This window comes from Mirounga leonina, unplaced genomic scaffold (assembly GCF_011800145.1).
Source record: "Mirounga leonina isolate KUSES-001 unplaced genomic scaffold, KU_Mleo_1.0 Mir_154, whole genome shotgun sequence".
Lineage (NCBI taxonomy): Eukaryota > Metazoa > Chordata > Mammalia > Carnivora > Phocidae > Mirounga > Mirounga leonina.
Window position 1 is genome coordinate 15,132,325 of NW_023270389.1, and position 13,406 is coordinate 15,145,730.

The following is a 13,406-nucleotide window of genomic DNA, read 5'->3' on the forward strand; positions in this document are numbered from 1 at the left end:
TATTTTGTTTTTCATTTCTATCCTTATTATTCTTTCTCAAGAATTTTCTCAGTTTTCTCTTCCAATCTTCTTATTGAGATTTTTATTTTGCCTAATGTATTCCTGCCTTCACAGATTGTTTCTTTCTTAAGGCTTTTTGTTTTCTATATTTTTTAGTGAATACTTTTACCTTATCTTTCTGGGGATAATAATTACAGGATTGTATTTATGTATATATATATATTTATTTATATTGAAGTATAATTGACATACAATGTTACATTAGTTTCAGGTGTATAACATAGTGATTTGACAGCTCTATACATTATGCTGTTCTCACCACAAATGTAGCTACTGTCTGTCACCACAGAATGCTATTATAGTAGTATAGACTATATTCCCTGTGTTGTACCTTTCATCCCATGATTTATTCAGGTCTGTATTATTTAATTGGGTTAATGTAAAAGTATTCTACCAAAGAGCATAGAAACAGAAAAATGTTGCATCTGACTTTTTGGAAGTGTATTTTTAAAGGGGAAAAGCACACCCTTTTCACTTTTTACTTCTCGGTAGACAGGAATTGGTCTTAGAGTTTAAGTACATTTATATGCCATCATATAAATGAAGCTGGGGGTGTCTGGGTGGCTCAGTTGGTTGAGCACCCGACTCTTGATTTTTGCTCAGGTCATGATCTCAGGGTCCTGGGACAGAGCCCTGTGTCAGACTCCATGCTCAATGGGGAGTCTACTTGAGGATTATCTCTCTCCCTCTCCCTCTGCCCCTCCATGAGCATGCTCTCTCTCTCTCAAATAAAAATAAATAAATATTAAAAAAAATAAAAAGCTGAGTTGTACAGATGTAAATTTATATTTTCAGGTGCGTTTTGAGAAACTGATTAAAATGAAAACTTTTCATAAAACTACAAAGCCCTTATCACTTATTTTTAAGCCACATTTTAAGGTATAGCTCATTTAAGGAAAGTATAATTTATATATGTTATACAAACTTTTAGGTTAAAGAAATGGTAATAAAATCATATTATCTTATTTGCAGCAGAGTGTATAATCAGAGACCTAGTAGATTTTCATGACTATATATAACACATACCCACCAATAAATGTCACTTATTTTCGCAGACCAAATCAAATCTCTGTCTTGAGTAATGATCTGGATTATATGGGACTGGGTAAGAATGGGGGTGGGGAAGTAGCTGGGTACAAAGAGATCATTCATGGTCTTTGCATATCTTTATGGACCTATATGTATCTTTGATATTGAGGTTCATTACTAATCTACAGCTACACCTGGTGCAGGTACACACTTCTATTTTTCAGAGTATTAAACATTTTCATATCAATTATTTTACCCTTAAGTAATGATTCCAACATATTCCCTATATCTCGGATGAGGAAGAATGAGGCAGTGATAGATTTCTTAAAATTCCTTAATTAAAATACCTTTCTCTACATGTTTGTAACTGAATCCCAACCTGATTTTTTTGAGTATACCTGCGATTAAAGGTAAATCAAGCCATGCCTTTCTACATGTAGGTTACTTCCCTGTGTTACAACCCTGCACCAATTGTGGAGAGCTAGATTCAGTTCATGTAAAAGGAAATCAGGGGGAGAAATGCCAGTGACTTTATAGGAGATTTGATTTGATGTTTACATTGGCATCTCTTTTTCAAGTCCTAAGTTATTTTTAAATTTCTCATATTAGTTTCACATTTTATATGCATATGTTCCCTTCTGAAAAGTTTAGGCTCTTAATTATCTTTTTTTAACCAACATGGTATTATTTATATATATAGTAGATAAGCATTATATATTTTGTGTATTTCATTCTCAAACAGGAGTTTGAAGAAGAAAAATACTCCTTTATTCAGCTCTTATTTTACTTGACAGTGCTCTGAAACAAATAATTATTTTTGCATTTTTTACCATAATATAAATCAGCTAAATATACTTAATGTGACTAAGTCATGTTACAAATGAACCATAAATATGCTGAAATATTCTTAAAAGCAGAATTTTTTTTTTTTAAGTTTTCAGGGTCTGAATCAGTAGGCACAAATGGTTCTGTTAACAAGGAACTTTATTTTAAACATTGTGAAGACCTTGACAGGATGATATTACTATAGAAAGATCTGTCCTTAATTTAAGCACCATGTATCAAGCAAGTTTGGGTCAAAGAGTTAGTAGATGAGGGGAGCAAAAAACAGAGAGGTGAAATTGTGAGACTAAATTAACTGCCGGCTCTTTTCTATTTTCAATCTCCACAGGACTATATTTGATTTCTTTCTCTGGTGCTCAGTGCTTAATTCCACGTTTCCCTTTTAGTCCCATGCTACTGACTTCTTTGGGGTTTATTTTCATTCTGTTCTATATATTCACCCTGCCGAAGCTTCCCATGTTTTGTGTCAGGAGGAAACGTACCTTATTACCTTCTTGTCTGTTTAAAGTTTTTTTTTTTTTTTTTTCCTCCCTCCCTCCCTCCCTGTCTTGTACCTAATGAGCAAATTATCTAAAAATAGATATGTTCATCATTCTACAAAATGTTGTATCTCCTCTAGATTGGAGGCCAGTGTAATTGTAAGAGACATGTGTCTGGCAGACAATGCAATCAGTGCCAAAATGGATTCTACAATCTACAAGAGTCGGATCCTGATGGCTGTAGCTCTTGTAACTGCAGTACCTCTGGGACAGTGGATGGAGATACTACCTGTCACCAAAATTCAGGCCAGTGCAAGTGCAAAGCAAACGTCATTGGTATGTGTAATACAAAAGTTTACAGTCACATCTCTATTACCATCTGGAATCAAATTCTCTATTTGATTTCTTAACTGAAGAGTAAAGCAAATTTCCTTGCTCAAGGCAGGCTGGAAAAAAAAAACAATTTGGATGAAATTAACTGTCTAAAAATGATTAAATTAATAATTCTATCAAACTACAGCTTGAAGCTTCGTTTAATCAACCCTTTAGAAGTTTCTTTATTCTGTAGATGCTTTAGTTCACATGGTCCCATACTAATAAGTCATAGAAAAATATAATTTGCTTACTGCATAGATGTTTCTTTTAGAAAATTAGCACTTTTTCAAAATGTTTTACACTTAATGAGTTCTAAGCAAATCATTTCCATGCTAGTTTTCTTAATAGACCAAAATAAATGGATTTTTTTCAAAATATTCTGTGCTACAGTGTCCTTTGTGATAAATCTTTCCATTTTTTTCCTATTATATTTCTTTGAACTGTTCCTATGAAATGCAAAATAAGTCAACATAATTCCACAGATCATGTATATTGGTAGGATTAGTTATAAAGGGCCACATAATTTTAATTTTGTAATTCAGTGCCAAGCTGATTATAATAAACAGCTACCTTCGGTGTTATTTATCATTTTTTTTTTTTATACAGGACCTGCTTTTTTGTTTGTTACTCCCACAGGTATTTTTCAGAAATTAGATTTGATTATAGCAATTTATTACATCCAGCATTTTTGAGGGGAACCACAGCCACATAAGGACAAAATTTATCAAGTGCCCAAAATGCACTATGTACATAATGCACTTTGAAATGTTGATCTATGAGAATATTATGAGAGGAAAGTTTCCTGATGAAGTGAGTCTTGTATTTTAACTGAACATGTCTTGGTTCACATAGGAAGTTTAAAAAAGACCTTTACCTTTCTATTGTCATTCAAGACACCAAGTCTTCCGTGGTTTTTCTAACACTAGCCTGAACCTTATAATAATGAAAACATGCCTGGCAGTCACACACACACACACAAATGCATACATACATATACACATACAGATGAACATATTCTGAATAATATTTTCATTTCTGTGCTGTAAGTCTAAAGCTAATTCTTTATCTTTTCTATAGGTGTATATATATATACACTTCATTTTATACAATTCAGCCAGACAAGCATTTCATTTTAATTTAATAAAAAAAAATATGGACATGGTTAATGGTATGACACAAGATTTCTCTGGTTTAAAGAAAGATTATATCAAAATCTTTAACATAACTTGCCCTTATGCATTTCAAGCATACAAAAACTAACTTTTTGGAAAAAAGAATGAGTGACTTGTAAATGGCAGCATATCCTTTTTTATAGGTGTTATCTGTGATGCTAAATGAATTCCAAGACCTTTGAATTCAATCTATGTGTCATCCTTTGTTCTTTAATATGATATATATTTTAAACTCATGATCTGAAAACAAAATTTAAGGACAGACCTTTAAAGACAATGAAATGTTTATTTTTCTATAACAATGAAATCTTTCCTCTGATGGTTAGATGCCAGAGCTTAAGAAAAGGGGGAAAAGCAAAATTTGCTCTTTATTTAGAATGTGTTATAACTTCCCTGCCATCTATGTGTCTTATTGATCCAGATAGTTTTCTGTAGGAAAATACAAATATATATATTTTTGAAGATTAAATCATCATTTTGATATTACTATTTCTAGAGTTATTTCTGCACATGTAGCATTTTTAATAAAAACGTAAACTTGATATGTGTATATATAGGTTTCTTTTCCTAATGGGATTAGCTAATACCCTTATTCAATTTTACCTTGTTAATATAAAAAAAAAGCCGAAAATACCAGTGTATGTTGTGTATGCTTCAGAAAGCAAACTGTTCGAGTTAACAAAACTGTTAAATCTTACTAATGATTCTATCACCAGTAAAATACATTAGCACCAATAATTTTATTAAAGTAGGTCATTCATCTAGAATAAAAAGGGAGAAGAATGTGAATTAAATGCCAAGTGTGCTAACTCGCCTGCACTTGTTAACACCGAATGTGATGCCCTGTAGGCCTTCCTGAGTATCGTTAGGAATAGATTGCCTGTCAGGAATATGTATGGCATATTCAAATAAGCACTGCGCATATTTTTAAAACTGATATGATATGAATCCATGTAGACCAATTTTAATAGTTCAAAATGAGTCATAATTCTTGTTAACAATACAGTTATTTTTAAAATTTGCAGCAATAGTGGTCCTTTTTTATTTTCCTTATTGAAATTAAATGATATGCCTTAGGTGAGTCATTCATCACTGTTAAAGAACTTGCCTTCCATTGGAGTTCCTGAATTTTTATCCAAATATATACATATATATTATGCATTTCCTTCCAGTGTAAGAAATGCTTTTCTACATATGAGTTCCTGAGTGTGTTTCTGACTATTATTTTAGGACTAATTTTTTTTATTGCGATTATAGCTTGAAATAAATGTTTCCATTGATTCAGCCCCACGTAGTCAGTTATTTAAACTCAACGGGTACGTGGAAACCATCTAAAGGGAATATTTTGCATCTCAACCTTTACTATTCAAAAATTTGTGTTTTATTCTCTTTCCTTTTAACACTGTCTCTGAAACTAATCTAAGTTGTCAGAGATTTAAGTTTAGGTGATAACATATTTTTCTCTATTTGTGAAATGTATATATGTACTCCTTTAAATAGAAGTAATGTAACAGCAGAATTTACTTAGTGTTTAAAGAGGAATATCCTGAATCACACAATATGACAAGCAATGTGATTGCTTTATGAGCCAAGGAGAGCATAATTTATATTAATCGAGAATAATAAAATATAGGGGCATATAAAAGCATTGAAACAAAAATTGCTCTGGATAAGTTTTATTTATATTAATTATTTAAAGGTGTGATATTCAGAAGCATATATACTGTCACATAAAAATAGCTATCAGCTTAATATTTTGTTAAACATTATAGTACATGTCATCTGATTTCTAGGATAATAAGTAATATGGTAATACGTAATTCTTCTGTGTAGCTTTGAAAATTTATTTCACTGCCTATTCTCTTAAAAGAACATTTTGTTAACATAAAATTATTAAAAATAATAATTTTAATATTTGTTAAAGAGGAAAAGAGCTGCAGTATGTATAACAGAAGCAATATTTCTAGTAAGCATTTCTCTGTATGTTAAGTAATAAAATTTCATAAAGCACGTTACAGAAATAAAGTTATATATGACTGCCAAAGTGTTGTTATTGTATTTTGAGTATATGACCAGGACTCTATGGCATCAGCTGGGAGAAAACACTTAATTTTGTGTCTGCATTATTTTTTTTTTTTTAAGATTTTATTTATTTATTTGAGAGAGAGAGAGAGAGAGACTGAGGAGAGAGAGAGCATGAGCAGGGCAGAGGGAGAGAGACAAGCAGACTCCAGGCCGAGCTGAGAGCCTGACACGGGGCTCGATCCCAGGACCCTGGGATCGTGACCCAAGCCGAAGGCAGCCACCCAAACGACTGAGCCCCCCAGGTGCCCCTTGTGTCCGCATTAAATGTTGGCAGCAGCGTTGTTTGTCTTGAAAGTGTGAAGTAGAGTCATGTTCACGTTTTCACTTTTTTAAACAAATTTTATCTTCAGGGCTTCGATGTGATCATTGCAATTTTGGATTTAAATTCCTCCGAAGTTTTAATGATGATGGATGTGAGCCCTGCCGGTGCAACCTCCACGGCTCAGTGAACAAACACTGCAATCCTCTTTCTGGGCAGTGTGAGTGCAAGAAAGAAGCCAAAGGACTTCAGTGTGACACCTGCAGAGAACACTTTTACGGGTTGGACATCACCAGTTGTAAGGCCTGTGACTGTGACACGGAGGGATCCCTCTCTGGGACCGTCTGTGACGCTAAGACAGGGCAGTGCATCTGCAAGCCCAGAGTTGGAGGGAGACGGTGCAATGAATGTTTGGAGGGATACTTCTACCTCCAGCAAAATAATTCTTTCCTCTGTCTGCCTTGTAACTGTGATAAGGCTGGGACAGTAAATGGCTCTCTGCTGTGTGACAAATTAACAGGACAATGTCCCTGCAAATTAGGAGTAACAGGTCTTCACTGTAATCATTGTGCGCCTCACAGGTACAATCTGACCAGTGGCAATTCTCAAGGCTGCCAGATGTGTGAGTGTGACTCCTTGGGGACATTACCTGGGATCACTTGTGACCCAATCAGTGGCCAGTGCCTGTGTTTGCCTAATCGGCAAGGAAGAAGGTGTAATCAGTGTCAATCAGGTAAGAGAGAAATGTGTTACATGTTTAGTGGACAATGACTTTCCTTTCATTATCCCATATTGGATGATTCCTCTTTGTTTTGGGGTTGGGACTTCTAAAAAATTTACTTCCAACAACACTGTTGTATTTATATTATCAACAAATACAGATATAACTATTTAATATGTTCAAGATTATTTGGTGTATCTGTCTGTGTTGCTATATTTGGGATGACCCTTTAGAGGAATCCCAGCCAATCAGACATTTTATAATTGAGACTAACTTATATTTAATTTCTCAACTTGAAGTAAATCCCCTTCTAATAACCGAACAAGGTCTAAACAAAGTCTAATAAAAGCAAGAATAAATTTTGCTTCCCAGAGAAAGGAAAACTTGGGTTAATTATTTATACCATGCCAAATATTCAGATGATGAACTGATTTTCTGAATAAAGCTAACCAAATGTTTTTACTAAATGGGCTATATGTTCTGGCATCATATAGGGGCATCTAGAATTATTTTTAAATGCCATAAAATTAGCAAAATAGACTACTGTTTAGTCTCACTGTACCCATCTTTTTTTTTTTTAAAGATTTTATTTATTTATATGACAGAGACAGAACAGGAACACAAGCAGGGGGAGTGGGAGAGGGAGAAGCAGGCTTCCTGCTGAGCAGAGAGCCCGATGTGGGACTCAATCCCAGGACCCTGGGATCATGACCTGAGCCAAAGGCAGACACTTAACGACTGAGCCACCCAGGCGCCCTCTCACTGTACCCATCTTTTTATGTGTTTGCCAACCAGAAGAAAGATGGACCCTATCCATGGCTTTCTCCTTGCCTTTATATGACCTAAGTAAAACAATATATTTTCTTTATAATAAAACCATCATAATGTCATGATGAATATACATGTTTATTAGTTGTTTAACAGCTGTGTGGTTGTTCTGTCTATGCAACCAGCTCTGAGTTATCTGAGCCTGTGTAAAGGAGCATGGTGCCAAGCAAAAAGGAGATTTGCTTGTCAGAAATGGGTAAGATGGAAGTCCTGTTTGCCATGACAAAGAATTCAGTTTAGGACTGAGCCATACCTTTCCTTTCACATCGGTCAGTGGGACAAGTAAATCCAAAGGGATTGATGGGATGGAGCTGAAGAATAATTAATTCTTTTTGAGATATATATATCAGAAAATAATTTGAACTGGCTTCAATATAAATGGGGGCTATATTATCACTGGCTGTCCCACAAAACCTGATATGGAGCAATGCAGTCAGAATTCAGGAATTAGAAATCTCCCATTGATACATATCCATTAATTCAACCATTCAATCATTTCCATATCCCCCCCCCTCTCTTTTTCTCCCTCTTTCTCTCTCCCTCTTTCTCTCTCTCTCCCTCTTTCTCTAGAAGGACACACTGCTTCTGTCTCCCTCTCTGCATGGTTAAATGTCTATCCCATTACAGTTCTAGCAATACAGAGACTTATTAGCTACTTTGTGGTTACAATTCCAAGAAGGAAATTCTAATTGACTCAGTTTTGTTAGGGTAGCTATGTCTGAGCCAATTCACTATGGCCAGGAGTATCAGGATCATATAAATCATGACTTCTAGGAACCACTACTTAAGGTAGGAGCAAGGTGGTAAGGATCCCAGAGAACAGGATAATTACTAAGGGCTATGCAGATGGCCTACGTGACTACTATAATATATTGCACTCTTTTGGCTTCAGAATCATCTTCTCAAATTTTCAATCACTTTTTTTTTTATATCCCAAGATGATACTTTTTCTCTTTTATTATTTATTAATATCTCTATTTTTGGAAATAAGGCACTCAGTCTCCTGCACAAATAACCATGATTTATATATCCTTCTTTCTAAATAAACCAGCCAAAGCTAATAGATCAAATGTTATATCCTTTTGAGTGATTATCTATTGTGAAGCTTATGAGTGTTTTGTTCTGACTAGGATGTAGCTATGCAACAGAACTGGAGATCAACTGGCTCAGATCAGAATGGGAGGATCAGGGGTTTGGATCCTCCTGTGAGTTGATATATTCAGTAGAAGAAAAAAGAAACAGATTTCTTGAGTATATTTCTTTTTTTTTTCCTGAGTATATATTTTTTTTCAAAGATTTTATTTATTTATTTGACAGAGAGAGCGAGAGAGCACAAACAGGGGGAGCAGTAGAAGGAGAGGGAGAAGCAGGCTTCCCGCCGAGCAAGGAGCCCGATGCGGGGCTCGATCCCAGGACCCTGGGATCATGACCTGAGCCACAGGCAGATGCTTAACTATCTGAGCCACCCAGGCACCCCTTCCTGAGTATATTTCTATTGGAGGGTTTTGATTCCTAGAAATATCTGAGCGATTCCTACAAAACTAATTAAAGGCAATTTTTTCAAGAAAGGAAATATAATCAAAGCATATTATATGGCATAGCTGTGAAATAGATTTATATAGTCAGTCAATCTCTGAATATTGATTTAACCAAATAAAGGGATTATTGAGGAAGCACATAAAAAGCTGAATACTCATCCTCTGTTGTAGAAAGGCAGTAATTTAAATTTTCAAGGTTGAGAGGGAACAATATATGGATGTTATATACAGAAATAAAAGCCAGATGAAGGTGGTTGCTGTGGACAGGGAGATTCCTGGGAGAAGGACAGAGCAGTGGACTGCTGTTATTTGCTGTGAACCTTTAAATTCTATTTGATTTTTAAAACTATCTGCATGTAAATTTTGATAAAAATACCAATTAAATTTAAAAATTAAAATATTGGAAAGTCATACTCAATCTTTTTCTTCCCCCCGATGGTCTCCTCTGTCTCCCTCTGGCCCCTTTCTTTTTGGGGTTTATCTCAGATAACATTGGTTTTCTAGGAGAGTAATATCTTAGTGTCTATTTGTCTAAGCACAATGGTCACGAAACTCCGCTCCAAAGGTTAATGGCAAATTGTCCTGCCTTTTAAGGAAAATATAGAATGGGGATCATCCCTATTAATGAAAATAATTATCACATTTAAGATATTCTTGTATTTTACTTATTTATGTAGTCGCTCATTTCCCTTGTTAGAGTTTCAGTATCTTGAGAGCAAGGATTATATTATTGAACTTGTGTAGCCACAATACTACTGTAATTCCTTGTACATTGCATGCACTCAGTAAGTGGTTTAATTGAACACACTGAGAAATAATCAGGAGTTTTAAGAAGAGTATCTGTGTTAGGGTTCTCCAGAGAAACAGAACCAATAGGAGATGTGTATATACATCAGCTATACTGAGAATTTCCTTCATATAGCTCCCCTGTTGGATCCCATTTCCTGAATCCCATGTGTTATTTTTTCTTATTTTATATATGTATTTGGTAGTACACTCTAGGAGCTTGTGAGAAAGAGTACAGGGAAGAAAGTTGTTTTTTTTTTTTTTTTAGAATTTTGAATGTCTGCAAATAAGTATTCCACACTCACAACTATTTGAAAATTTACCATTATATAGAATCATTTTCACTCAAAAAAATTATTTCACCATGATCTTCTTGCAGAGCCAATTAGATTCTTTTACCACTTTCTTTCTTTCCTTCTTCCCTCCCTTCCTCCCTCCCTTTCTTTCTTTTCCTTTTCTCTTCTCTTCTTTCTTACATTCTAGAAGCTTCTACTATTTCTATATCCCTCATTTCTGACAATTATATGATGATGTGCTTTTGTTAAATAATTTTTCTGTGCACTCAGTGGGCCCTTTTGTCTGTAGATTCTTGTATTCTGGGAAAACCTATAAAACACCTTTACAACAATATCTAGACTAGTGTTTGACCAAACAACTGACACCAGAACTACCCAAGTTGATACATGAAATCACCCATTACAGGCACCTTATATATAATCCCTGCATTCACTGCAGCACTTTGTCCCTGCAAATGCTGAACCCATGCACTCTCTGGTTTAACTTCTAAAGAGAAAACTCACCTTCTCTCAAAATGCAAGAGGGAAAATCTTCTGGTTGCGGAGGGGATTAACTATTCCTCACACCTGACTTCAGAAACCTCTGGAATCTTCAATTCCAGACCTTTCTTTCTAGACTTATACCACCTGAATCAATCAGTTTACTGTTGGCTGCTCCACGGCAAGTGCTTAGCTTTTACTTGTGGACATCTGCCATTGACCTTCATCTCCTCTTCTTTCTTTTCTTTTATTTCATTTTTGGGGATTTCAGAAGGGAAAAATTGTTCGACTCTGCTTAGCTGAAATGTTGTCCTAGTAGTTTCTGGATTGTAATCTTTTCAGCTAAATCCTTGCCACTCTCCTCTGATTCCCCTCTGTTTCTACAACCCTTATCTCTTTTATCAAAATCAGTCTTGTTTTTCCTTTCAAATAGATCCAGAACTGGTCCACTTTTTACCACCCCACTCACCCATTTTCATCTTTCTTCTGGACTGGCTGAGAAGCCTCCTAAACTTCCTTTCTCTTCTTTATTCTTCTCGAGTCATTTCTTAATGCGCAGCCAAAGGGGATGCTGTTCAAACTTTAGTCAGACTGTATCACTCCATCCTCCACTGCCTTCCCATCATTGCAGGTAAAAAACATGGCCCACATGAACTGTAACACCCACGATCCTTCTCTGACCTCATTTTCAGGAGTCTTTAGATCATTTGTTCCTTTAGGAATGGGCCTATAGGTCTAACTGCTGTTCTTCACGTTCTTCAGTGCTCTGTCTTGGGCACATAGAACAGTGTCTCCCTAGTGCATACTCCATCTGTGTTTCTTGAAATAATAAATAATTACATTTAAAAATTACCCCAGGGGCGGGGCACCTGGGTGCTGCAGTCGATTAAGCATCTGACTCTTGATTTTGGCTCAGGTCATGATCTCAGAGTTGTGAGATCAAACCCAACCACGGGCCTTGTGCTGGGTGTAGAGCCTGCTTCAGATTCTCTCTCTCTTCCTCTCCCTCTGCCCCGCCCCCACTTGCACTCTCTCTCTCTTTCTCTCTCTCAAAAAAAAAAAAAAAATTTACCCCAGTGGCACTCTCTTCTATTTAGGCACAGACACAATGCAAGTCTGTGAGCGCTCCTTTGTTGACATAGAGAGAGGATGTGGTTTTTACCCTGCCAGGGAGGAAAGAAAATAGTGGTCTAAGGACCTAATGGATTTTTTTGACAAAACAAGGTATTCTGTACCCATAGGTGTAGCATATGGAAAGGTCATGTGTTCATGGACTTTTTTTTTTTTTTTGGTCCTGCATTCTAGCTTCAGAAACTACTTTGAATTTTGTTTTCTGGTTTTCTTGTCTCTTCCTGTGAAATTTGCATTGAAAAAAAGGACCCTTATCTTGAAGTATCTTTATCATAAACAGATGTTTCACAGTAGCCAGCTCTGCAGAATGCACATTAAAATGCACTGCTGCAATCTGAAGCTTTCTTTCTACTTCTTTAAACACATCTGAGAGACCTAGATCATATACCCCAGGAGAGAAGCTCCACACTGGTGTGTGTGAGTAGTGGGGCGTGGAGGCAGAAGTATGGGGTAGGGTAGGAGGGATGAACTCGCAAGCCTCCGTACTTCTGCCTGCCTTTTTCATCTGGTTGTAAATATTACTGGCCCCTAGTAGACTATTGCCCATAGATTCTTGTCCCACTTTCTTAAAAAACATTATTAGGAAGGTACACATAATGAAACCTCATGTATTATTAACCTAACCTTACTATGAATGTACAAGGAATAGGCTTAATTCAACTAAAATTTATAGGCAATTTGTTAAAGCAGCAGTGCACATTAGAAGGTACATTAGAGCCACATTGGTTTTAATATGCCATTCAATAACTTGAACAGAGGTTAAAAATGCTGCTTAACCTCCATTAAGTATTTTAAAAATGCTTTAATTTAAAATTATTTGGAGTGTGTGTACATATATGAATGTACATATACCCACACTAATAAATATAGCACTAAATATGTTTTCCCAGTTCGTTTTTTTCAGTGCTGGATGACCTCGTAATGTTCAGCAGCAAGCACTTAATCAGAGGCTAGGCTGAGAAATGCAGGGAAGGATGTCAAGGCATCCTGAGCCAGTGACCCACCCTTGTCCTTGAGAACCAGAGGCAGAGAGGGTTTATTGAGGACTCTGCAGCTCTGGAATAAAATAAAGGCTAATTTATAATGAAAACAGCTTCGTATGACATGTTTTGTGCTAATAGGACAATTCCTCATGCTTTCCTCTGATATTTACTTTTGGTTTTATTTTATAATTCATACAGACTATTAGAAAATAAAACAAAGTATCTTGTTTCATTAAGAAGCATATCATATTTGTTAAGTAATGAGCTCATAAACCAGAATTGCATGCAAGGCCCTGCCATTGGAATTGGAATTAGATGGCTGATATTCCATTAAAAATCAG

At 35.7% G+C, this 13,406-nt stretch overlaps 1 protein-coding gene across 1 annotated transcript in view; it reads left to right on the plus strand.

Annotated features, from left to right (window-relative positions):
* USH2A (usherin) overlaps window positions 1-13,406 on the plus strand; it is a 702,118-nt gene that overhangs the window by 140,443 nt on the left and 548,269 nt on the right. The window contains exons 11-12 of the mRNA XM_035010130.1: window positions 2,552-2,747; window positions 6,394-7,035. Of these exons, the coding sequence (XP_034866021.1) occupies window positions 2,552-2,747; window positions 6,394-7,035 (838 nt within the window). The remainder of the gene's footprint in view (window positions 1-2,551; window positions 2,748-6,393; window positions 7,036-13,406) is intronic.